The sequence below is a fragment of the Alexandromys fortis genome, unplaced genomic scaffold (genome assembly GCF_014885135.2).
Source record: "Alexandromys fortis isolate MF-2015 unplaced genomic scaffold, M_Fortis_MF-2015_v1.1 scaffold_339, whole genome shotgun sequence".
Classification (NCBI taxonomy): domain Eukaryota; kingdom Metazoa; phylum Chordata; class Mammalia; order Rodentia; family Cricetidae; genus Alexandromys; species Alexandromys fortis.
In genome coordinates this window covers 198,838-226,578 of record NW_026068234.1, presented here as the reverse complement: position 1 = coordinate 226,578, position 27,741 = coordinate 198,838, and the positions used below count along the sequence as shown (strand labels likewise).

The 27,741-nt window shown below is 41.6% G+C and overlaps 1 protein-coding gene across 1 annotated transcript; it reads left to right on the top strand.

The window, feature by feature from the left end:
* Positions 1-865: 865 nt before the first annotated feature.
* Positions 866-23,900, top strand: CUNH19orf18 (chromosome unknown C19orf18 homolog). The gene is made up of 5 exons (XM_050130902.1): positions 866-986; positions 1,093-1,179; positions 18,367-18,469; positions 22,613-22,770; positions 23,746-23,900. The coding sequence occupies exons 1-5, from the start codon at positions 866-868 to the stop codon at positions 23,898-23,900; spliced, it is 624 nt and encodes a 207-aa protein (XP_049986859.1).
* Positions 23,901-27,741: the final 3,841 nt, after the last annotated feature.

The window sequence follows — 27,741 nt, the reverse complement described above, 5'->3', positions numbered from 1 at the left end:
ACAAGAGTACCCTAAGAGAGACATACATACATGGATCTAATATACATGAGAAGTAGAAAAAGGCAAGAGTAAATTGGGAGCATGGGGAACATAGGAGAGGGTAGAAGGGGAGGGGAGAGAAAGGGAGCAGAGAAAAATATATAGTTCAATAAAAACAATTTAAAATAAATAAAAAGACAGTTGACAGAATTATGATCAAAATACATTATATATTTGAGTATTTACATATAGTATATTTATAAATATATATTTATTTGTAAGTATAAGAATTTGTGAAAGAATAAATTAAGAGAGATAAGGTTTAGAATATAGAGTTTTCTTTTTTAAAAAACTGAGCCTGAACTACAATATAGTCTGCTGCTTTCTATGTAGCCTTCTAGGTCTTATTGTTGTGGTTTGTTTGTTTTTATACAAGGGTTCATGTAGGCCAGGCTGGCCTTGAATTTTCTAACTTGTTATATAGCTAAGGATGACCTCAAACTGTTGAAACTTCCACCTCTACCCCCTCAGTGCTGGGACTGCACATGTGTGGCACTGCAGCTAACATCTGTCACTTCTGACTTGTCACACTGAATCAAGATTCTTGCCCACCTCCTCCCTAATCTGCATTCTCCCTGAAGGCAGGAGCCCAGTCTCATTCCTGTCTGCCTTGCTATAGGACACCAGGCTCCTTTAGTCAGTTTCCTTGACTGCTCTGGTTCTGGGAAGGAATTCCAGGGCAGCACAGTAAACTGACCTCACACTAGGGGCTCTGAATCAGAACCCAAACATTCCATGGGTAGTAGTGTCTTCCTGCTCCAGTCGCTGGGCTGTTAGATAAGTACTTCTTTCTAGTGTATGAAAAAGAATTGATAGCTTTAGAATGATGGTCAAGGTTCAGAGTTCCTCTATGTTTTTATTTTGGTTTCTATTGGAATGCCTACTTCATGTCTGCTTACCTTACACAGATGGGGTTTATCCTGCTGGGAAAGCAATGGACTCACCAGGTAGCTTCAGCAATGGCCTTTCTTATTTCGGGGGAACTAAAGACTTGTTTCCAGGGAACTAAAGAGAAGTTAATTATATTTCACTGCTACAAGTTTTCTTTTCAAGGGAGTAGACAGTTACAAAGATCAAAAGCTCTTGTGGAAGAACCCGGAGACATCATTTCAGTAATTTATCCAACCCCAGGAACCTCAAGTAAGTCACTATTGTTTATTGAGGGGAGGATCAGAGCCGGGTGTGTGTGGTGTGCATGTGTGGTGTAATTGTGTGTGTATGTGTGTGTGGTGTGATGCATATATGTGGTATATTATGCGTGTGTGGTATGTGCAGTGTATGTGTGTTCATGTTGGTGTATGTGTGTATGTGGTGGTGTATATATGTGGTGTATTATGTGTGTGTGGTAAGTACAGTATATGTATGTGCATGTGTGGTGTATGTGGGTGTGCATTTGGGTGTGGGTGTGGTGTGGTATGTATATGTAGTATATTGTGTGTGTGTGATATGTGCAGTGTATGGGTGTGTGCATATACATGTGTGGTATATGTTTGTATACAAGTTTATGTATGGTGTGTGCATGTGGTGTATAAGTGTGTGTGATATATGTGTGTTGTATGAGTGCATATGCCTTGAGTATTTGCGAGTAGTAAAGTCCAGAGAAGACTTAGACAAATATTTATAGGAAATTAAATATTCTTATGTCTCAGTGTGCTTTGTGCTTCTCATTAAAGACTACTGCTTCTTCCACTGCCTTTCGCTTTAATTAGTGTGTATAGCAACCTTGAGTCTATCTTGGTTCTATGAACGACTTTAGGTGTAATTTGCTATACACGTTTTGGAGTTTTTTTGAGGTCTAGATACAGATGTTTTGCAAATGTCCTGCATTATTTATAATCATCTGGGCTTTCTGGACTCAGTTTTAAAGATAAGTATTTACTCCACAGACTTGGCGGCCTGCGACTCATAACCCTCCTGTGTCAGCCTCCCAAGTACTAGAACTACAAACATGTACCATTTGTCTCCTAGGCTATGCTTTTTAATTTAAGAACAAAACCATGGCCCTGGGTTTGGTTCTCGGCTCTGGAAAAGGAAAGAACAAAAACATTTACCTTTTTTATACTTAAATTTGTATTTATTTTCTAAAAGGTTCATACATGTATACAATGTATCTTGATCATACCCCCTCAAGCTTTGGGTCTTCCTTTTCTTTTATAATTTTAGTTAATTTTTCCAATCCTTGGAGTCCAGTTAGTGCTCATTGGTTTGGGGTTATCCATTAAGGCATTGGAAACCTACCAAGGACCACAATCATAAAGAAAAGTGACTATCTACATCCTAACAAATATCAATTTCCAATGAAATTCTCAGTTGGGCTGGAGCCTTGGAAGCCCTTCATCCTCTATGCTGGAAGTGTTAACGGACTTAACTGTGTGTAGATAATCACAGCTGTTGAAAACTTGTATGTGCATCAGTCATGTCCTGTCCAGAGGACAACATTTCACAACATGCCGTTCATCTTCTGGCTTCCTTCTCTTCTTCCCCAGTGGTCTCTCATCCTTAAGGTGTGTGTGGGTTAATACCAGGTATACCATATATAGCACCCACAGGCATTTATTACTATCAGTTTGAACAGTAATGCATCTGTGCACTAACCACTGCCTACTGCAACAAGAACCTTATTTCACCCAGGTTGGAAGAAGCACAAACATATGGATACAAACATAAGGGCAGGTCTGGAGAGATGACTCAGTGGTTAAGAGAGCTGGTTGCTCTTTAGAGGACCCAGGTTTGATTCCCGAGCACCCACATAATGGCTCGTAACTGGCTGCAAGATCAGTTCCAGGGGACCTCTTTTGGACTTCTTGGGCACCAGGCATGCGGATGGATACCCCCATCTTGTCACTGTCGTACCAGTGGGCAGGGTCCTGGGTTGGGTATCTTTCCTCCCCCATCAGTGTACATGGCGCCTTCCAGCACTTTGGAAGCTAAACAGCAGGGAAAGTTTCTTGTTGAGTTCAAAGTTGATAAGAAATCATTTGAGCAGATGTTGTGCTTCACACTTTAAGACCTAGCACATCGGGAGGCTCGGGCAGATCTCCCTTCAGTTCCAGGTCCTTTAGGGATTCTCATGGCACTCTATAAAAAACAAAAATGAACAACAACACCTACAACAAAAAGATAAGAAGTGATTTAAAACAGTGGAACCCAGCCAAGATGATCTTTGATGTTGTGTATGCGTCCTCCTGGGAGGAGAATGAAATTTCACTTGTATTCAAGAGAAGGGTCTGTTAATGACATTGCCACATCTCATCTGTGTCTGAGGAAGGCCATTATTGATGGCTTCATTGGTCTGGCTCTCTTTCTTTGTGATAAAGGCCAACAGCTTTCAACTCTGTCTTTTCACACCCTTATCCTGGGAGGGAGTTTCTCAGTTCCCCTGACGGTAAACTTAAGGTCTTGTGTTTTTGAAATCCCACAGTCACAAAATAAAGAAGTGGATACAAATAGCATGCCATGATGTGACAAATTAGCTTATATGTCTGCTAGATACTGTAATATATTTATTAACATTTATATTTTTTAGTGGCAGGATACAAGATCAACTCAAAGAATAATCGGATTTGTGAAGGTGTTCTTTGGTGCTCACTAAGGATTAACAGGGCTCAGGCTGAATAAGAGCTTCAGCTCCCTTTGGGTGATGCAGAATATGCAACCAGCCCTCACAACCCCAGTACCGACTTTCTGGAGGCTTCTTTGCTTCTGGTTTTTCTGCATGGAGCTTTCCCAAGGGCCCTTGCCACCTAGTCCTCTTTAGACAATAGGCCACCTTTCTGCTTTGCTACTCTTCCCACCTTAGAAGTTCCCTTTGGGTCGCTTCACATCTGTTAAATAAATGCCTGCCAGGAACTGATTCCTTACTCAGCATTCTTGTTTTGTATCTTTAAATTTATAATTTTTAATTTTTGAGAATTTCATATGTAAATACTGTATTTACATAATTTCCATCCACCCTTTTCTCCAATTCCTCCCATGTCCCCTATCACTCCCTATAAAATTCATTACTTTTAAAATTATTATTGTTAACCCGCGCACACACATACACACAAGCACCCTATGGAGTCCATTTAGTTCTGTTCATATGCACATTTGTCTAAGGCTGACCACTTGAGACTGGATAACTAATAAGGGATTGGTCCCTGGACAAGTAAGATTTTGCCTGTCTCCACAGTCATTGATTGCCTGCAGCTCTTCATCTATGGGCTGGGATTTGTGAAATGTCTCCATTCCAGGTTGGTAGCGACAACTAGCATTGTCATATGCAAGCATTGTTTAGGCAGCCAGATTATTGAAACTTCGTGGATGCAGCTTCCCTGGCATGTCTAGAAGACACTACCTCCCAGCAGCATCCTGGTTCTTTGGCTCTCTCTATTTTTTGTTCCATCTTCTGAGCTATTCTCTGAGTCTTATGTGGAGTTGTTGCATTGTATAGGTACCAGTTCGGGTTGAACACCCGATAGTTGCTTGACCAGTTTTGGATCTCTGCAATGGTCTTCACCTGCTGCAGAAATGAAGATTCTTAGAAGAGAGATGAGATCTACACTTGGATTCATCTCTGTTGTTTCACAGTGTACCTGTGATTTGGTTGAAGCAGGTATGAAGGGAGCACAGACATGGAAAGGAGGCAATGCAAAAACATAACACTCACCACAAAGGGGATAAAAGATAGACCACTCTGGAATGAATTATGAGTATCCATAACCTGGGAACACAGACTCAGGTTATCTCTAATTTCATGTTCCAGTGTAGTAATAGTCTCATGAACTTTTTAAAGTCATAGAACAGAAATAATCAAGATACTTTCCAAATACGTTGGTGGAAATATCAAGTCGATGACTTACAGCAAAGTGGATCAATCTTAGCTACAGGCCTCAAATGCTCTCTGATGCACTCTTTGCCTTTTGGTTGGTGGACACGAAGGGTCCATCTGTGTGTACATCCCAAAGATCTACCTAATGGTCAGAAGGATATCAGATCACATCAGAGGAGGACAATAATGGCTACTGAAGGGTTAAAGATGGTCCAAGATAATTTGGCTCTGGACCTGTAGCATTTCAAATTCACATTATGAAAGTTATCAGCTGCCTTTGTGGTCATGTCTTCTTTCCAGGAATTCTGGTTAAGGTTGATGAAGGAAAAGTTTTTGTTACTCACAATTGCTAAGCAGAAGGGCCACTTAATGGAGTATGGGAAGTGGATCAGGAGGAAGAGGGAGTGAGGGCATGTGGCCAAAAGCCTTTATTTTTATTTTCACAAACAAAACTTAGGCTAGATAAGGGGCCTTACAGTTTGAGTAATTTCAGTTGACCCAAGGGCTGTTCCTAGTTTGTCCAGTGCTGGGCCCCGGAGTGGTGAGGGCAATTAGATAGCAGTCCGCAGACTAACGGCTAGCAAAGGGGTCATTGGAGGTGGGTGGTTGCTCACTGGGCTTGGGCTGATCTGATTGCATGTGAATGGCAAACTCTACCATCTTTAGGAGTTAACTGGTCTTAGTCTGGTAGTGTGTATAGGGTCAGGAGGGTCCTCAAATGTCAAAGTATCAACATATAGAACAATAATACAATGAATACATCTATCAGTCCCAAACACGCACTAATATGACTGTCACTTGCTCGTTTATACCACCCTCAAAGCACAAAGCTTGGGTTAGGGTCTGGGTGTGAGAAGGCTTGTGTTCTCATCTCGACTTTGACACTAACCTGTTCTTTTTATGTAGTGCTAGTGGTTTGCTGAGCCGTGAGCTTCAGCTCTCAGCTGTAGGTTCTATAGCTAGAGGAAAGAAGTGGTCATCTAATGGAATTGGTGGGAGCCCCCAATGTTCTCCTGGAACTCTTGGACTCTTGTTTATATTGGAAGATGTATGACTCACTCCTAATGAGAGAAATGTGTTAAAGGTCACAGTGATTGCATCTTTCGGCTCTGAGGTTGAAAGTGGGCAGAATGTTTCAGAACTGGGCTTATGTGTGCTCCCAGGGTTTGGGCTTGAGGCCTCATGCTGAACCACGTACTTTACCACTGATCTCTGTCCTCAGCCCTTTCATTGATATTTGAAGATAGTATCAGTGACTTGGGGCATAGGAGAAGGAGACACTGTTCCCCACTGTCCCTCTGCAGCCTGTGGAGTTCCCCTAGAATTTTAGGGACTCTGATTTAGGTCACACCAGTATTTGTATCTTTGGTGCTGAACGTATCCATGAGCATTTCAGGGATAGTCAATTTATGCAAAAGTGGAGATTTTATTAAAAGTATTTTATTATAGGTTTAAGAGAAAGAGAGGTACTCAGAAAAAAGTAGGACATACCCAAGTGTGGGTAGAGATTCCTTGAGGGAGGGTTTTTATAACAGTCATATGTAGGGCTTTGGTAAGCATTGGAAATTGCTATCTTATCACTGGGTGATTTCTGAGGGAGACCCAACAGGAGCACCATTGTGAAGGTAAGAGTCAAGGCCACAGGGATACAGGAAGGCAGGAAATCTTTACTGTAAACCAAGTTTCCCAGTGTCTAGGTAAGGAACAAGGGTCCTTCCAAAGGTTATACACATCCAGGGTGTAAGCCTAGGTCACTGTTATTTTAATGTGAGATATGTATATATAAATAGAGTGTTGATGTTTGGTTGGTGGCCTTTACAAAGAGCATTATTATACTGGAGTGCTTGGCTCTCAACTGGCCATGGGCTTTACTCAGACTCCAGAGTGAGGGCCCCCTTTTCCCTTCATGTTGTATACTTTCCCGGTCTTTTTATCCTGCCTCTATAGGGCCTCACCCACTAAGTTGCCCAAACTGGTCTTAAACTTAACTCCATGGCCCAATGCTCACCTTGACTTGCAACCCTTTTGCCTCAACATCCTGAATTGTGCTACCAGGCCTGGCAGTATTGTCAAACTCTTGTTTGAAAGCTGGTAATGACTGTAACATCTCCAGAGGGTGACTTTTACAAATGTAAAAATGGGGCTTGTGAGATGGTTCTGTGGAATAAGATGCTAGCTGCTGAGTCTGACTTTGAGTTTGGTTCCCTGGACCACATGGTGGGAGGAAAGAATGGGCTTCCTTGAACTTACCTCTGACTTCCACATGCATTTCACAAAACACAAAACCTCACAGACATACACACAAATAAGTATATGAAATAAGAACTTGTTTTTCAAGTATAGATGCAATATCAATAGATTTTGAGGTGAGAGAAGTGAGGAGATAGGATCAAGAGGAAGGATCTGAAACAAACTGCCCCTCAAGGTAAGAGGTCTATTAGGTGAGTGTTTTAGTTACTGTCTGATTGCTGGGGGAAGACACAATGACCAAGGCAACTTAGAAAAGCATTTAATTGGGGGGTTTGCTTATAGTTTTCAGAGGATTAGCCCATTGTCGTCATTGTTATCATCTTGGCTGGGAGTGTGGCTGCAGGAAGACAGGCTTGGTGCTAGAGCTCCCATCCAATCTGCAAATTGCAGACACAGAGAGAGGGAGACTGGGCCCGGTAGGGGCTTTTGGAATCTCAAAGTCTGCTCTCAGTGACATCCCTACTCCTAAAAGGCCACACCTTCCAATATGTCCTAAATACTCCATGAATTAGGAACCAAGCATTCAAATATATGAGCCTATGGAGGACCACTCACATATAGACCACCACAGTGAGTTATTATTGCCACACAGAGTGTGGTGCAGTTCTAAAAACTTCCATCCAACAAATGAAGCATGATTTTTTTTTCTCTTAAAAGTATCCAGGGTATTCTATTTACATGTAGTCAGGCTGCCTTAAATTATTTGTGCAGCAGAGGGAAGAAGAGGGGCTCCCAGCTGATAAGGGAGAGAGGCTTCCGTGAGAGCCACTGAAGCTCTTATTATAACAATTGCTTTAACTTTTTTACCCAGAATGTTGAACTATGAATAGTGTTTACTTAAAAAAAAAATTAGTATTTTTTTTTCTGAGACCTGGTCTCACTATGCAGTCTTGGCTCATCCAGAACTGTAGTAAAATGAGCAAGTGGGCTGTGTCCTGCCACCTGGCTAGGTTACACCTGAAATAAGTACACAGAAACTGTATTCATTAAAACACTGCCTGGTCCAATATCTCCAGCCCCTTCTTGGCTAACTCTCACATATTAATTTAACCCATCTCCATTCATGTGTATTGCCACTTGACTGTGTCTTACCGGCATAAGTCTAACCAGCATGCGTCTCAGGCAGGAGAATCATGGAGAGTGCCACACTTCCCTTTTTCCCAGCATTCTGCTCTATCTACCTCCACCCACCTAAGGGCTGCCTTATCAAAAAGCCAAGGCAGTCTCTTTATTCAATCAATGAAAGCAACACACAAACAGAAGAACCTCCTACACCACAGAACCCACTATGTAGATCAGGTTGACCTTGAACTCACAGAGTTATACTTGCTTCTGCTTCCCTAGTGCTGGGATTAAAGGCCTGTGCCACCACACCTGGATGGGATCTATTTTAATGGTGGAGGGGAAGGCAGGACGAAAGCCTGGTACCTCTACCTCCACTGTGTTCTTCTCTTTTACTTTGGGTCAGAGTTTTACACATGATAATCTCTAAGGGGTATCTCTCAATCTCACCTGCATCATTGCATCATCCACTTTCTGAGACTGGAGCCAAGAAAATTCTGGGAGGACCACCTCAACTAGGACTGTTTAATTGCTTCAATTTAAACCTAATGCTCATATTACTACTCCAAGGATGCATTTGGGGTCACTAGACACCTTATTTGTTCCACTTCCTAAAGCATCAGTTGAATGTCTCTTTAACACACATTTTTAATGGCATATCAGGTGATCAAGACTAACTTATTGGGGCTGCAGGAGGTGGGGCTTATGCAGTCACTAAGCTGAGCCATTTCTTACTCCCTATTTGTAGCAAAATTCACGTAAGAATTTCCTAAACTCAGCATTCAAGCTCCTTCCTCTTGTTTCTCAGCTCTGCTTTAGTCCTACCTCTCTGTACAAAAATCATTCTTCTTTACTTTTAAATTTCAGAAACATCACAGACTAGTGATACACCTGAGCCTTCAGAGACAACTCATGGCTTCACGGCACCTTCTGCAGTCTTCAGATCCAACTCTTGGAAAGCAGGTATCTGGGATTACACCATGAATTGACCTGTGGTTTACTTTTACTACAGCAACGTAACACCTCTAGGCCATTAGGGCAGTATCTTGATCATAAGCCAAGGTGACACATGGGAGGTGCCAGGTGACAAGAGTTACTATCAAGGGTTAGTATATCTATGGGCGAGGAGTTAATTTATCTACAGGTTACAGGTGCTGTGGGTCAGCAAATCTATAGGTGAAAAGTGTTGTTATAGTGACATCCATAGTGTAAGAATGAGGGCTTGAATAAGAGGTGACCACAAGAAGAAATTCTGGGGTTTGGGGGAGTAAAATTGAAAAAATTAAAATTATTGCATTTTTAATGAATTAAAATGTGTTTATGTGTCTCTGTGTGTATGATGCCTATGGATAGATGGACATCAGAGGACATATTTCATGACTTTATTCTCTCCTTTCACTCTGTAGAAGGTCAAACTTGGGCTGATAGGTTTTCTGGTTGGTGTTTTTCCCTGCTGAGCCATTGCTCCAGCCTCACAACTGTTTCTGTAATCTGGACTATGCAGTCTTATGTTAACATCTGTTTTTGAGACAGGCTTTCCTCACTCTGTAGCCTGAGCTGGCTCTGAACTCACAGAGATCCACTTCTCTCTCCCTACTTAGTACTGTGATGAAAGATGTGTTAGAATGTCTGGCAGTATTTTTTCTCATTTGAAAATTGATGTTTATCCAAAGAATATGAATAATAATAAGAATATGAAGAAAGAGGAGGAGGAGGAGAAGGAGAAGAAAGAAAAATGTCCATTTTTTTTCTCCTTTCTTCATTTGTTTCTCAGGATTCCAAGATTGAAAACTAGCTAGGGCTAGGTGGCAGAGAAAGACCCTCAGAGTGGGGAGAATCTCAGTCAAGTCTGGGGATAACACGACCCCCAGGAACTCACAAGAGACCATACTTGCTGCAATCACATGAGGTTTATTGACAGGATAGGAACCAGTGCACTGGGGCCAAGACACAGGGGTATAGAGGTCGACCCCGAGTATCTGGGAGAAGGAGTATTTAAGGGAAGAAATCACAACCCAGAAATCCAAAGGGGGTAGGGAGGGCATCATTGGAAAATTCTGAAAATACCAGTGATCATTGAAAAATTCCAAAAATACCAGTGTTAATCACAAGGGGGTAACTCCCTGTTTCTCAAGATTATTCTCAAGATTATAATCTAACTTTATCTTCACCTTGTTCCTGAAACAGAGTCACTGAACTGGCTAATCTAGATTTTTGATTCTTCTTGCCCTACTTAGGTTTTTGGCTCTATTTTTTTTCTGCTAGAGGGGTCTGGATTTATCCAGGTCTTTCATCTCCCCACTTCTTCTAGTACCTAGTTCTGATCATAGAACTAGATTTCAGTATCTTCTTGACCTTGTAAAGGCTATATTGGAGGCATAACATCAAAATCTGAGCAGCATTTATTCTTTCTCTAATGAAGGTAATTAGTTTTAATTCATTAAAGTACTGAGGGGTCTTTATTAGGGCAGTGGTGCCTGTCCCAACACCAGCAGCTGCCCCAAGGCCCAGGATTACTGTTAGTGTCAGAGAAATAGGTTCTCATCAAAAGTGAGTTGGATGATAAAAGACCCTAGGTACCAGTTGCACAAGCACAAGTAATCTTTGGTGTCATTAAAACCCGATGTCGACATGCAAGGTATCAGGCCTGTATTACAGGCCGACCATTTATCTAAATTGGGAACCAAGTTCCTGGTGTCAGGAGTCTTAGGGCTCTTAAGAGTTGCATTATATATCCTCAGTAAGAGTCAGCCTATGATTAGTACCCCAAATACAAGCATCCTGACTGGTATTGTTGTTAAAAGCCCCGGATACTGCAATTTGGGTAGTTCAGTAGTTTGCTTCATGTGGGAGGTGTGGATCTAGGCAGAGATGCATACTACCTTCAGTTGTTCCCAGATCTGCCATCTCACAACTTCAAGGGCCTTTAGGCAGGCAAATAAAGGTCTAGAAAGAATAGCATCAAGATTATACACTGCACCAGACTCAGTGAGCATTCACGGTCCCCCACATAGGATCTCATAAGGGGTGAGTTTAAATTGGGGTGTTTCTAACCCAGAACAGGGCAAAGGGAAGGGGGGCTGTTCAGTCATTCCTGCCGATATCTAGGGCCAATTCTGTCAGAGTGTCTTTTAGAGTTCTATTCATCCTTTCTACCTGACCTGAGCTCTGGGGTTGGTAAGCACAATGTAATTTCCAATTAATCCCCAGGTGTGTAGCCAGTCCCTGACTTACCTGGGCAACAAAGGCAGGTCCATTATCAGACCTTGGGTATCCAAAACCTCGGGAAGATTTCTTTTATGATCTTCTTAGTCACCACATTGGCTGTCTCAGTCCTGGTAGGAAAAGCTTCTACCCAGCCTGAAAAAGTATCTATAAAAACTAATGAGCACTTGTTACCATATCTTTCTGGCTTAATTTCTATAAAATCTACCTCCCTGGTACCTCAACTGGTCTCAGGCCAGTTGTCCCTGAGCCTCTTCCCAGGAGTATGTATTCTTGCATTAGTCATAGCACAGACCTCGCAGCTTTTGACTACTTCTTCTGCCAAGTCAGAGAGTCCTAACCACATCTTTTAGTTTCTTGGCCCCCAAGTGGGTCAGGTAATGTAAGTTGGTAACACTTACCAACATTTGTGTAACATTTGTGTCCTTCTTTTTGTGGGAGGACTAGTTTCCCTCCTTCTTTCTCTACTGCCCAATATGGGGTTTTCTTTACTAGTCCTAATTTTCCCATAACTTGGTAGTCCTCAGGGGTGTATCTAAAGTTGGTTTCACTGATATAATAATAATCTTTGGGTTCTTTGACTGCCAGGATCATTGCTCCTTGAGCCACCTCTTTAACGGTTAGGTCTGCCATCTGATTTCCTTTAGCCACAGCATCTTGAGCTTTTTGGTGTCCTGGACAGTGTATGATGGCTACCTTCCTTGGCAAATGTATGGCCTCGAGAAGGCTCAAATTTTTTTCTTTATTTTTTATGTCTTTTCCTGCAGATGTTAACAGTCCACTTTGTCTGTCTATTGCTCCCTGTGTATGGGCAGTGGTAAAAGCACTGCTGTCAGTGTAGATGTTGATAGACTTCCCCTTGCCATCCATAGAGCTTGTATCAAAGCCATGAGTTCAGCTTTTTGGGCTGACGTCCCTTCAGTGAGGCTACTGGCCCAGATACTTGCTTCCTATCCACCACTGTTGCCCCCGCCTTCCACTTACCTTCAACCATGAAACTGCTGCCGTCCATATACCAGCTCAGACTCCCAGGCCAAGGCTGATCCTTTAGATCATTTTGTGTACCAGCTTCTTCTGCCAAAATGTCAGCACAGTGATGGGTAGGTGAGGAGTCATCAGTCTCAGGCAGTAGGGTAGCGGGACTGAGGACAACAGGGGGAGTGAAGGTCATTCGTTCGGTCAGCAAAAGGCTTTGATTACCTCTGGTCTGGTTCAAGTAAACCTAATCTGGGCCTTCAACTTTGTTAACAAGTCTCTTTCTAATAAAGGCATGGGACACTCAGGGATAAACAGGAAGGAATGAGTCACTTGTCCTCTCCCCAAATCTACAGTTCATAAGGTGGTCCACGGATATTGTTTCTGTTCAGTTGTTCCAATTACTATAGTTTTTGTATTCTTTTCGCTTCCCCAATGATTGTTTCAGCACAGAGTGCTCAGCCCCTGTGTCCACTAGAAAATCCATAGGGTCCCCTCCACAGTCAGGGTTACCCTAGGCTTGGGGAGGGGGTCCAAGCCCTGTCCCCTCTAGTCATCTTCTTCTAGAGCCAGTACCTTACAGGCTCTTCCTGTCTTCTTTAGGCATTCTCTTGCCCAATGTCCTTTTTCTTTGCAATAAGCACATTGGTCTTTGTCCAATGGATGCCTTTGTCCATCTTCACTCATATTTGGTCTTCTGTTGCCCAGGTTCCCTATCTGTCTAGGTCCTGTCTTTCCCTTCTCTCCTAACACTGCGGCAAAAATTCTAGTCAAATTTCTCTCTTGTCTATGATCCCTCGGGTTCTCTCTTTCTTCTGCCTCCCACCTCCCCCTCTCTTACTTTTCTTCCTCAGTCTCTCACTTATGAAACACTTTCTCTGCATCCTTAACCAAATCCTGCAAGGTATAATCCTGCAACCCTTCTAACTGCTGTAACTTTTCTTAATATCTGATGCTTACTGTCCTATGAAGGCCATAGCTACCGCTGCTTGCTGACCCTCAAAGGTTTGGTCAAAGGGACTATAACACCTGTAAGCCTCCTTTAAACGTTCAAGAAACACAGACGGTGGTTCAACCAACCCCTGAAGAACCTCTCTTACCTTGACCAAATTAGTGGGGCATCTTGCGGCCCCTTGGATAGCCCTGCAGCAATAGACTGTCAGCCGCTCCCTACCTGCTTTAAATTTGACCTTGAAAACATACACAGGGAACTAGATAAGGCCCATTTCTGTTTACACATTTTTTTTAACCAAAATCTCTATTGCTTTTTAGACAACATACCAAAAATCTCTCTTGCTTTTTAGACAACATACCAAAAATCTCTCTTGCTTTTTAGACAACATACCAAAATTTTTTCTTGTTTTTTAGGCAACATACCAATAATCTCTCTTGCTTTCTAGACAATGCACCCAAAATCCTCCCTTGCCTTTTAGACAACATAAAAACTGATGTAGGTGGGTCTTCTTTCTATGTGTTGCTTTCATTGGTTAATTAATAAAGAAACTGCTTGGCCTTATAGGTTGGAACATAGGTGGGTGGAGTAGACAGAACAGAATGCTGGAAGAAAGACGCAGAGTCAGGCAGACGCCATGATTCCCCTTCCTGAGACTGAAGCTGGCTAGACTCAGGCCGGTAAGCCACGACCTCGTGGTGGCATACAGATTATTAGATATGGGTTAGTCAAGATTTGAGAGTTAGCCAATAACAGGCTAGAACTAATGGGCTAGGCAGTGTTTAAATGAATACAGTTTCCTTATAATTATTTTGGGTGTAAAACTAGTCGGAGAGCCGGGATCCCTATGGGAATGCAGCCCGCTGCTCCTTTTGCAACAAAAAACTCTTACCAAAGTCGTCTCTGTGGTTTTTCTCAGTGGGGATGTATGGATACATTTTAAACAAGAACAGTATATAAAAATCTGTACCAGTGTGAAACATTTTAGACCAACAATAGGCTTTTTTAAACATTAACCAACAATAATTTTTAAACAAGAACAGCACATAAAATCCTGTACCAGTGTGAAACATTTGAGACCAACAATAGGTTTTTTTTTTAAAAAAACATTAACCAACAGTAATTTATAACCAACCCCTATAAATGATGACAGATACTTATAATACTTATAACCCATAGGACCTGAAAGAGTTCTTCACCTGTGGAGCCAAGCCTTGGTCAGCTTTGACCAGAGGTCTGAGGCATGCAGCTCTCAGGGCAGGCGGAGGGAACTTGTCCACCAGCACGGGGGTGGGGTGGGGTGGGGAGGGGGGGGCGGCAGGGTGGTATGCAGCATTAGGGAAAAAAGATTGTTAACCTCTTTAGACCATAGCAATTACCCTCAGATTTTTTTTTTTGTTTAGTGCTTACAATCCTATTGGGGTATATCTGCCTTCTACAACTGTGTCTGGCAGGCTCAATACCTTTGAACAGCAAAGCTGAATAGCCCAGCCATCCATATAAGCATGCTGCTCCGCAACCATGTGCTTGGGGCCGAGGCTGACTTTTTTTTTTTTTATGAAATATACCCTTATGCTTATGGCCATATCTCTAAAGTCTTGTAAGTGATCATAATATCAAAGTCAAAGAAGTCATGATTTGAGTACAGCAGTGTCAGTCTAAGTCAGGACAAAAGCACAACATACATTACACAGTCATACAGGACAATGGCGCCAAACAAACCAAAGGCACGTTTTCAAGCTGCTTCACGGCTGTGACCTGCCCTACTATCGAAGTGAGACCGCTATCTATGCATGTCTCTACAGAGAACTGACCACACCACTCACATGTCATACCACAGAACTGAGAAATGCCACCCACGTTATCTCACCTGAGAACTGAACATGCAACCTGTGCGTAAGAGAAAACCAAAACCGAAGACACACAGACAAAGGTTTAAGAAAACTTAGAAAGACAAAACCACTGATCCAGAGTCAACATCATAGTCTGTCCCATTCATCAAAGTCATTAGTAAGACAAAACAAAAGACCAAAGACACACAAATAAGCAAATGTCCGTCTCCACTGAAACAGACAAAACCATTCCAGAAATACAGATGGCCGAGAGGGTGTATAGTTCCTCCAATCTAGGAGAACTTCTGTATCCTCACCAGCACCCAGACTGGAATCTCCCAGGCGTTCCTGGGTCCCTTCTCACCTCCTGGGATGTCTTCCAGGGTGGCAGTCGGTGATCTCCTAGCACGTCTGCTGATCACTCCTCCGTTTCCTCCCAAGATGCGAGCAACTGCAAAACTGAAACCAAAAATACAGAACCTATACAGAATTCAGCTGGCACAGAAAGACAAAGACACAGACACGGCTGTAAACCAGAAAGTACAGAACCTGAACCTGAATTCAGCTGGCACGGAAACACAAAGACACAGACACACAGACAATGTCTCACCTCCAAGAGGTCTTTGGAGACAAGGGTGGTCACCAATCCTGAACGAGACCCCCAAAGAAAGACTCCCCAGAGTGGGGAGACTCTCAGTCAAGTCTCAGGATAACATGACCCCCCAGGAACTCATAAGAGACTGTCCTTGCTGCAATCACATGAGGTTTATTGACAGGACAGGAACAAGTGTACTGGGGCCAAAACTCATTAACCATGCAGGGGTATAGATTTTGACCCCGAGCAGCTGAGAGAAAGGGTTTTTAAGGGAATAAACCACAACCCGGTAATCCAAAGGGGTAGGGAAGGCATCATTGGAAAATTCTGAAAATACCAGTGATCATTGAAAAATTCCGAAAATATCAGTATTAATCCCGAGGGGATAACTTCCTGTTTCTCAAGATTATTCTCAAGATTATAATCTAACTTTATCTTCAGCTAGTTCCTGAAACAGAGTCACTGAACAGGCTAATCTAGATTTTTGATACTTCTCTTCCTGCTTAGATTTTTGGCTCTATTTTTTTCTTCTAGATTTTTGGCTCTATTTTTTTCTGCTAGAGGGGTCTGGATTTATCCAGGTCTTTCAGCAGGACAGACCCTCAAATGAGGTCAATAATATTGAGGAGCCTCTCCTCAATGGGAGTATTGTAGGAAGTATTAGTGCCTTGAAGAGTCTCTTGCCTCCTTTATCAAGTATATCACTTTGCTGTTGCTGTGATACAATATCATGACCACAATCAATTTATAGGAGGAAGGATTTACTTTGGCTTAAGGCTCCAGAGGAGAGTCTGTAATGGCAGGGGTGGCATGATAGTAGACGTCTAAGACAGGAAGGAGAGAGAGAGAGAGAGAGAGAGAGAGAGAGAGAGAGAGAGAGAGAGAGAGAGAGATCATATCTTTGACTGCAAATGTGATACAGAGAGCTAATCTCAGGATTTGTTAAAAATCAATTTTAACTAAGAAGATTGTACAATATATTTTAATAATATTCTCACCCCCAATTCCTCACATATTCTTCCCATCTCCCTACCTAGTCAACTTCATGTTCTCTCTCTCTCTCTCTCTCTTTGTCTCTCTCTCAAAAAACCCCCAAGTCTCCCAAAACTAAAAATTAATACTATCAACAACAACAAAACAAAATCAGATAAGACAAAAATAACCAACAAAGCAAAAAGCACATAAAAAAAAAACCCCATTGAGATTGTCTTGTGTTGTTCAGCTTCTCTTGAGCATGGGGCCTGCCTTGTAGTGTGGTTGATACACACAGTGACACTTCATTGGAGGGAACTGATTCCCCCCTCCCAGCAGGTATTGAATGCAAATAACTTCTTGGGTAGGGGTGGGACTGTGTGTCCACTTCCTCATTTCATTCCCTGAGATTTTATCTGGCTTAACCTTGGGCAGGTCTTGTGCCACAGTGTCTGTGAGTTCACATGTGTATCAGCTCCACTACAATTTTTCTGCCTCATCTTCTGCATAATCAGCAGTATCATCCAGTCAGAATAACCACAGTATTACTTATAACAGTGACCTACCTTCAAGATATACTGGTGCAGTAGTGGCACAAATGTTATGGGAGTTACTGTAAACATTGCAATTCAGATGGAAGGGGATCCTGGAAGTCGGGAGCCAAGGAATACCACAAAGTCATCTTAAATATAGCAGTTTATAGCCCTGATTCAGGGAAAGGTTTCCCCAATGTAACAACTCTGCTCCGGCAGGGGAGAGTTTCTAAAGTGTTACAATTCTGCTTCAGAAAAGTTGTTACTTCTCTACTCCATTCCAATCTGGGAAAAGAAGGTCTCACTCAAACATCATTCAAGATATTAGTTGGGAGGGAGAACCAGGAGGATGGCTGCTTCTGCCAGGGTGGAAAAAGGCAACAGTAAACTGAGCAGGTATAGGGCTTATATATAGCTTCTTAGAGGCAGAGTTTCCCAAGGGTGGAGAGTATCAGGGTGGGAATTGGTCGGATTTCAATCCCTGAATTTGAATAAACTCGGAGATTGACTGGATTTCATGCTCAGGGATTGGTTGGTTTTCCTGCTCAGGGATTGATTGGTTTTTGTACTGAGTTGATCAGGGGCAGATTGTATTTCTTTGGCTCTTGATTTCAAGGCCAAAGTGTATTTCTTTCACTGGCTTCTTTTAAGCTTTTGACTCTGGTTTCAGGGTCAGGGTGTGTTTCATTGACTGGCCCTTATACCTAGAGTAACTAATTACTTTTTGATTGGATTAAAGTCCCACTCCTTGAAATGAAGATCATACCTGACACTGCTAATATGGCCAAGGACCAGATACTTGATAGGTCATGGGACTTACTGGAAAACCTCCTACTACTATCCAGCTAAAGCAACAGCAATAAGATGATTTAACGCTATACTCATAGATCAGAGCATCATTTAATCCTTATCAGAGAAGCTTCTTGTAATAGATTGGAACTAACACGGAGACCCATAATTGAACAATGTACAGAGACTGAGACACTTTGGGGCACTCATCTCTAAGTGGGATGTCTCTAACCTTAGTTTTCAATTAGTTTCCTAATTTTTAAAAAATTAGGGATGTCATTTCTAAAAGTACTGCCTTTTTTGTAACAAACTTCTTTTCTTTCTTTTTTTAGAAGCAATTCCACGTAGACCTGGTCTTGTTCATGTAATTTCAATTTCTAGTATAGCCTTTGCCATTGCCCTGATATGTGGACTCATAATCTCCTATATGATATAGTAAGTATATGCCAAATAACCTCCCCTGCTCTTAACTAATAGGGCAGGAAATACACAAGAAAATTATTTAGTGCCAAAGGATGGTGATGATGATGGTGACATTTCTTCTAATTACTAAATTACTATGACCACATTACACTTCCAGATCAATGCTTCCAAAATGTGATTATTTTGTTATGCTAGCAAAGTAGTAGTAGTGGGAAGAAGACAAGGAGGAGGAGGATGTGGAGGAGGAAGAAGAGAAGGAAAAGGAGGAGGAGGAGGAGGAAGAGAGGAGGAACTGAAATATCAGAATCTCCACAGTGTTGGGGTTACAAATGGGTACCAACACACTTGATATTTTATGTGGGTCCCTGGGATTTAACTCAGGACCTCAGGCTTGGGTGACAATCATTTTGCCAACTGAGTTTTAGAATTTAGATATTGGGGTAAACTCTTATCTTTAAAAATATTTAAAATGATTTTACTTGTTTTTTGAGAATTTCATAAGCATACTTTAATCACATTGGGTGGGGATTTTCCAAATGCATCATCATTTTGAAACTTTTAAGTCCAAGTGGCATTATGCTATTTGGACCACATTCTGTGGTTCTGATTAAGCCTGGAATTCTACAGAAATAGCCAAAGAAAGTACAAACCTCCATTAAAGTTGATGGCCTCCTGAGTATAGCAAATAAAGACATTTATTAAAAAACTTTTTCGAGAAGAAGTTTTTTTTTTTGAGACAGGGTCTCACAATTTAGCTTACGCTAGCCTAGAACTTACTGTTATTCTGCCTTTGGCTTGAATTTGGAGTATAGGATTGCACCAAGATGCTAAGCACAGATTGTTTCTGGATATTTGTCTTATTATAAACTTTTTGTATTCATATCAACATTTGAAAATATTGAGTTAAAATAATTATCTTTTCTCCTATGTATTTTTAAATTCTATAAAAATTTTCATCTGGGACAAATGTGTCACTTTGTCTGAATCAATGTCTTTAATACAGTTAATGAATTATTTTGTGAGAAGTTGTTTTTTTGCCATTTTGCAACTTGTACCTAGGATGATACAATTGCTTTTCCTATATCACCGCTTTTTAGAATACAATTAAGCTAATCATCAAAGAAGTTTTTTGTTACACAAGTCTCATAGAGCTAGGCAGTTAAGTTTGTCAGGAGAATTAAAACACTGTCATCCATTTCCACATCAAACAGAAACAGCTATCTACAGATCTGCTTACAGAACTGGACCGCCAGTGGCGAGAGGAAGGCCCTACTTCAACTGTAAACTTTAAGGGGGTGTTTTAAAAATTCACTAACCAGGATTGTCTTAGGATTTCTATTGCTGTGAAGAGGTACCATGGCCATGGAAACTCTTATAAAGGAAAGTATTTAATTGGGATTGGCTTACAGTTGAGAGGTGTAGTCCATTATTATAATGGCTGGAAGTATGGAAGCACATACGCAGACATGGTCCTGGAGATATAGCTGAGCATTCAAAATCTGGACACTGTAGGCAGCAGGAAGAGAGAGTGACAGTGGGTCTGGCTTGAGCACTTGAAACCTTAAAGCCCACCCCCAGTGACATACTTCCTCCAACAAAGCCACACTTACTCCAGTAAGTCCACATCTCATAACAGTACCACTCCTTATGGGGGCCTTTCTTCATTCAAGCCGCCACATTCCACTCCTTGCCCCCATAGGCTTGTGGCCATATCATAATACAAAACTGCATTTGGTTTAACTTCAAAAGCCCCCCAGAATCTATCAAAGTCTTACCATTGTTTAAAAGTTCAAGGTTGAAGTTTCTTCTCAGAAAGTTTCTTTACAAGATTGACAAACAGCTGGGCAAATTCCAAACTCTGCATCTCTGTGTCTGATGTCAAAATAGTCTTCAGATCTCCAATTTTATTCAGCTTTGTTGACTGCAACACACTTATCTCACTTTGACTGGCTCCATTCCCCATTAGCAACCTTTCTTGGCAGGTATCCATGGTGCTGTTATCTCCATCATTTTAGGGTCTCCAAAAACAGTTCAGGCTTCTCCTTCACAGCTTCACACAAAGGCCTCCAATGCAGGGATACCCCTCGCACATGCCTAGGCTCAGTGGCTTTCCTTAGCCATGGAGGGAGATTCCACAACCCCTTTCTTCTATCCTTGAGTTTTAAGTCAAAACCACATGGCTGAAGCTGCCAAGTTCTGCTGTTTGCTGCGGGGGCGGTAACAAGACTCTTTCCTTCAATTGCATCTTCACCAGTTTTCTTTTTCTTTTTCTTTTTGATGGTTTCATTTGCTGTCTAAGCTTGACTGTCCTGGAACTTTCTCTGTAGACCAGGCAGGCCTTGAACTGAGACATCCATTTATTTCTGTCTCCTGAGTGCTGGGATTAAAGGCTTGTACTGCACACCTGGACCTACGCTGTTCGTTAGTTCCTTTTCATAAGTTGGACGCATAACTAGTGGGGGTCCCACCCTGAGGTCATCACTCCCTGTATTCCATTTAGCATCAGACTTTTCTCTGAACTCTTTCCTAGTGCTCCTCTTCTTCTCAAACTGTATATTTTGTATTTTTTGTCTTGCTTACCTTGCTCCATTTAATTATAGATCTGCATAGTACTGACCACTAATAACTAAGCAACAGAATCAATGTTAGGTTGTTTTGAAATGTCCTCTGCCAAAGCTGTTAACCCATAATTTTTCAATTAACCCTAACTAAGACAGAAGCTGGTATCAGAGACTGGGATATTTCTGTGATAAGCAAGACAACATTTTTGATTGGAGGAATGAGGGCTTTGGGACTTTGGGATGGGAAGGCAGTGGAATGCTTTCCTAGATAAGTGTGGCTTATTGGGCATGGAAGACAGTGGTACTGAGGATGATTTGAACTGTCTGGGCCAACTCAAAAGGTTTCAGATGAGAAGAATATTCATATGTGGTTTGGAGGCAGGTCTTGTGATATTTTGGCAAAGAATATGGATGCTTTCTGTACTTGTTCCAAAAAAATCTGTCTGACACTTAATTGATCTCTACCCACACCCCCTCTGCTCTGCACACTTCCTCCAACAAGGCCAAACCTCCTAATAGTACCAATCCCTATGAACCTTTGGGAGTCATTTTTAATTTAAACCAACACAAGGATGAATGATATTTTTTTATGTAGTGCTATAAAATGTCAATATCAGAATAGTACCAGTTTCCAAAACAACAACATCTTTGTCTGTGTGTGAGTGAGTGTGTTGCTGTGTGTGGCTGTAGGCCAAGGTCTACTTTGGGTGTCATTTCTCAGGTGCCATCCATCTTGTTTCTTGAGATCTCTTAGAATCTAGAGCTCAATAGGTTAGATGGGTGGTCAGTGAGCTGTGGTAATAACATGCCTGCCTGCCTGTCCAGTGTTGGACAGTGTGTACCATCACACATGACTTTTTATGTGGGTACTGGGGATTGAACTTGGGTCCTCAGCCTTGTGTGACAAACTCTTTGCTGATCAATCTGTCTCATTAACTCCAATTAAGTACAGGATCTATGCTGGGCCAAGCCTGGGTATTAGAGGCTCTATAAAAGGAACTGTCAATAGTATCTTACATTTATTTAAAATCTTAACATTTTGTTCTTTGTGTCTTCCTCGACATTAATTTTATTTTGCATCATATTGCATTGATAGTGATTTCTGTTGTAAATTCCTTGAATTTTATATCTAGTCGAAGTATATCACTTATATCCAGTCCTGCTTTAGTTGTGAGGTTTGGTACTATCAGAGTATTTGTTGACATAAATCAGCTGGGTCAGATCAGAAATTTGAAGTCTCACATAAATACACATTTTCGCCTTTGTTCTCCATCTACCAACATAAATAAACAATTTCTCTTGAGTAAAAAATTCTATTATCGTGGCTGGAGTGATGGCTCAGGGTTAAGAACACTTGAGGCTCTTGCAGAGGACTAGAGTGCAGCTTCCAGCATCCAGGTTGGGAGGCCCATAACTGCTTGTAACTCCAGATCCAGAGCTCCTCCCTGGTCTTCACAGGCACATGACGCCACCTCCCTTCTCCCATATACACATGCATATAAATAAAACTTAAAAACCCTCTCTATAAAACAGAATGATTCACTGTAAAAAAAAAAAAAAACCTGCCCTCACATTCATCTCTGTCCTTCTCCAGTCGGCTGGTAAAAGCTGAGGAACAACAGCAGCTTGCAATGTTGTATGAAAAGGTCGAGATTCCCCTTTTAGATGAGGAGGTCTCAGAAGATGAAGGCCAGGATGAGTCTTCTAAACCACATCCAAAGAATGAGGAGCTGGGGAAGTTCATCGGCTCAGGTGCTTTGTCCTCTTAGATCAAGGCTGGGAATGGTCGCTTGGTTTTTCATAAGAATATAACTGGAATCAAATAGAGTCTGAGTTAAGAAAGATGGGTATTTGTATAAAAATGAACCATTTTCATCAAACTCCAGGGCCCAATGGGTACTTGTCTAGTTACTTGATTCTCAGTGTAAGCTGATTCCAAGAATCCAAGACAAAATTCAGGAAAAACACTTAGTTTTGCACGAAACTTTCCCCTGAACATGCTTATTATTGGTGCACCATTCCTGCATTAGGAATATCTACAAGCAGACACCCCATTTGCCTCATCCTGGTGTAGAAATGGGTTCCAGGTCCATACAACAGGCATCATTTCTCCCAGTGGAAGGGCCTTATCGCCATGTTTTTGTAATGAGAGGATGCTTGATTTTGTGAAGGTTTTCAGGTTCAACATGTAAAGTTCGGTGTCTAGTCCAAACACAACAACATCATTCACTTTGTTCTTAAACAGTTCATTGCTTTGATGTGTCCAGACCCAAAGAGACAGACTAAAGGCAGAAGTGACAATTGATGCCTACTGAGGCTGACAGCCTTTGGAACCCATAGAAAATATTTTCCATTGTCTTTTTATCCAGTTATTATTGGGTATTTGAAAGGCTGGAACATAGAATGTAATCATTTCAAAAGTCAAATTCCAGCTGAGGGTGGTGGCTCACACCTGGAATCACAGCACTTGGGAAGTGGTAGCAGGATGGTGAATTCAAGGCCAGCTTGCAATGCGTAGCAAGATCTTGTTTCCAAAACAACAGCAAAAACAGCAAAACCCCAAAACCAAAACCCAAAATATAATCAAAATATTTTTACTTTCCTTAGTAGATCATTTATTTTTTCTCTGAAAATACCTTTATTTTTTTATGGATTCCCCTCACCCATTTGTCTTCATTTCTGTTTTCCAATTACTCCAACCTCATTAATATAATTTCTATATTTCAGTTATTAAGACAAAAAGAAAAGAAAAAAATTTGAAGAAGAAAGTGAAGGGAGAGAAAAATCTTCTGCAGGAAAATACATCAGAGAGTTCCAATTATACTGAAACAGTGGAGAGTCATGACAAAATGGAAAAGGGTGAGAGCAGTGAGAATCTGTGACGACAGAAGTGTGGTGTCTGCTAGACAATATGGAGACAAAGTTGCGTGGGTAACAGATGACTGAGAACATGAACAGGACTTACTTACTTCTACTTCCTTGTAGAGGAACATACTAGAGAAGTAAATGTGGGAAGTATATATCAGGAAATAAATTTGTATGCTTCTTAACTGTGATAGTCCATGAATGATTATAACTTAAGTAGAATCTAGGAAACATCCAAGGTTCACTAATGATGAAGACAAATTGTAAGAATTTTATTCTTTGACTCCAGTCAGAAATAAAGCTTATTCCTTTGGGGGAGTCCCTCCGATTGTGACAGCACAATATTTTCATTAAAAAAAACCTTTCTAAGTGATGTTTCTATCAGATCCAGTCTTTTATTTCAGTGTTACACAGGAAGATTCTAGGATATTCTAACAAATATAGTATTAGATTAAGACAGGGCCGTCTCTGTGGATTCTCAGCTCTGAGGAGGGAACTTCGCCTGCATGGGAGGAGCTATATTGTCAGTTAACATATGCAGTAAACTGTGAGTAGCAAGGAGCTGTGGGAAGACAGAAGAGGAAAGTCTCACATAAGTCCAATCTTTTGACGTGTCAGCACAATATTGTGATGTACAAAGTTCATGCTGGAGAATCAAGAAACAAAACAAAATATCACCAAAAATTCCAAGTGCTTAAGTACATTTATTGGTACATTGCATAATTCATTTAGTACATTTTAAGTAAAATGTTAAGCACAACCCAGCAGTTTTGTGTTGGTTCCCATTCATTGCCATCCTGAGTGAAATTGCGTTAGAAAAGAGTCTAGTCGTTCCTATAAACACTGAGTTACTACATGACCCAGCTTATCTACTCTTAGGTATATATGCCCATACAAAACCTGTACATGTTTATAACAGCATTATATAGCAGGCATGAGAGCATATGTCAGTAGTCCCAATACTTTGGAGGTGGTCACAGTAAGACTATGAGTTTGAAGTCAGCCTGGGCTATACAGTGAAATGTTGTTTTATTATCTGATAAATGATAAACAGACTGCAACTTAACCATATGATGGAATATTTCTCAGCAATTAAATGGGTGAAGTACTGATGTATAATCCACATATGTGTGTTCATAACAGAAACATTGTACTGGGTGTAAGAAACCAGACACCTATTGTGTGATTTTGTTTACATAAAACATCCATATAGGCAAACCCTATAGCTACAGGGAGTGGGTTCTGGGTTCTACAGATGAGGGGGTGAAGAGGTTGCCTTGTTGGAAGTTCTAGCCAATCAGTGTGGAGATTGGAGACTTCCAGAAGCAGCAGCATGGGTTCTCACAGCTCCTAATTCTGGAGGCAGTCTCTTTACGGTGGCAATTGTTTCCTTTGTTATATACAAATACAATCCTTTGCCCACACCTACAGCCATCCCCTACCACATCTCTGACCACTGGAGCCTTGATCTTGACTGAACCTGGAGAGATGAGTGTCTGGGTTTATAGCTGGAGGGCCCAGTTCTCTGTACCTTAGCCCCGGGAGGCACATCTTATGCCCTACCCCAACACAGCTAGGTCCCAGGAACCTGGGAGCAGTCTTCCAATACCCACAGTCATCCCCTACTATATCTCTGACCAGTGGAGCCTTTACCCTGGCTGACCCTGGAGAGGTGAGTGTTTAGGTTTGCGACTGGAGGGCCCAGCACTTTGAACACATCCTGTGCCCCAACCCCACCCAACAAAGCCAGGGAGACCAAGGAGCAGCATTCCCACACCAGCAGCCATCCACCACCACATCACTGATAACCTGAGCCTTGGCCCTGACTGCCTCTGGAGAGGTGAACATCTGGTTTCATGGCTGGGGAGAACATCTCTCTGGACCTTAGCCCATGAAGGCACATCCTATGGCCTTTGCCCACTCAGTGAAGCCCCAGAGACCTGGGCACAGCCTTTCCATAATCACAGCCATCCCTCATTGCATCTCTGACCAATGGAGCCTTGACCCTGGATACCCCTGGAACGGTATCTGGGTTCCCAGCTGAATAATCCATATCTCCAGGCCCTAGCACTCAGAGGAACATCCAATGCCCCACAGCTAACCACCAAACCTGAAACCCAAGAGCAGCCTCCCCACACCTGCAACCATGGCCCACTGCACCTGTGACCACTGGAGCCTTAGCTCTGACTGCATTTGGAGAGAAGGACTCAGAGCCACATTAGTGACTACCAGAGGCATAGACATGCTTGCACCAAGAGAAACAGTAAACACAAGCCACAGTCCTCACCTGCAGCAATTGGAGGAAGAGAGACTCCCTGATGCATGGGCCCCAACTGCACCCCTTGGAGGAAGAGATGGGTAGGCACCAAGGCAAGAATACATTCGGAAACCTAAAGAACAATATGGCAACACCTGAACCTAATGGTCCTACAAAAGGTAGGCCTGAACATTCTAACCCAGAATAAGCAGAAGAAAATGTACTTTAATATAACTTTCTGAAGATGATAGAGACCTTTAAAGAAGAAATATAAAATTCCCTTAAAGAAATGGAGGAAAAGACAAACAAAAAATCCGAAGAAATCGGTAAACCTCTTAAAGAAAGTCAATAAAACCATGAAAAAGCAATTAAACAGGTTTTAAAAAAAACCAGTTCAAACAGTTCAAGACTTGAAAATTGAAATAGAATCAATAAAGAAAACACAAATCAAGGGAATACTGGAAATGGAAAATCTGTGTAAATAAGCAGGAACCAGAGATGTTAGCATAACCAACAGAATACAAGAGAATGAAAGTCAATATACAAATATACCCAAACGTATGTTACAAAATTAAAGTTGTTCTAAGAGGCAAAATTGTAGCATTTAAGTACCTATATAATAATAAATCAAAGGGATTTTATACTAGTAACTTAACAGCACACCTGAAAGCTCTAGAACAAAAAGAAGAAATTGCACCCAAAAGGAGTAGAGATAAGGCATAATCAAACTCATGGCTGAAATCAATAAAATAGAAACAAAACAAAATAAAGAATCAATAAAACAAAGACTTGGTTCTTTGAGAAAAGTCAATAAGATTGACATGCCCTTATTCAAATTAGCTTAAAGGTGGAGGGGGAATATCCAAATTTACAAAATCTGAAATGAAGAGGAAGCATAAAAAGAGACATCAAGGAAATCTAGAGAATGATAAGGACCTACTTTAAAACCTGTATTCCACTAAATTGAAAAATATAAAAGAAATGGATAATTTTCTTGATACATACTACTTACTAAAGTTAAATCAAGATCAGATAAGCAATGTAAATAGACCTACAACCCCCCAATTAAATAGAAGTAGTCATTAAAATCTTCCAACCAAAAATAAAGTCCAGAGGCAGATGGCTTTATTGCGGAATTCTACCATACTTTCAAAGAAGGGTTAATGACAATTCCCTTCAGATTATTCCATGATATAGTAACAGAAGGAACATTGACCTATTAATTAAATGATGCCATAGTCACCCTGATACTCAAATGTTGTAGGAGGGCCACTTGTCCCCAGCTGCTCAGCCCTGAAACAACCACACTGATAGTGTATTAATTAAATCACTGCTTGGCCCATTAGCTCTAGTTTCCCTTCCCCTCCTTCCACCCTTCTCCCCCTCCCCCCACTCCTCTTCCCCTCCCTCTCCAGTCCAAAGAGCAGTCAGGGTTCCCTGCCCTGTGGAAAGTCCAAGGTCCTCCCCCCTCCGTCCATGTCTAGGAAGGTGAACATCCAAACTGGCTAGGCTCCCACCAAGCCAGAACATGAAGTAGGATCAAAACCCCGTGCCATTGTCCTTGGCTTCTCATCAGCCCTCATTGTTCGCCATGATCAGAG

Coding starts and splice junctions, on each gene's coding strand:
- CUNH19orf18 (XM_050130902.1), top strand. CDS start 866: ATGGTCAAGGTTCAGAGTTCCTCTATGTTTTTATTTTGGTTTCTATTG. Junction 1,180..18,366: donor TCCAACCCCAGGAACCTCAA/GTAAGTCACTAT, acceptor TTCTTTTTTTAG/AAGCAATTCCACGTAGACCT. Junction 18,470..22,612: donor ATAATCTCCTATATGATATA/GTAAGTATATGC, acceptor GTCCTTCTCCAG/TCGGCTGGTAAAAGCTGAGG.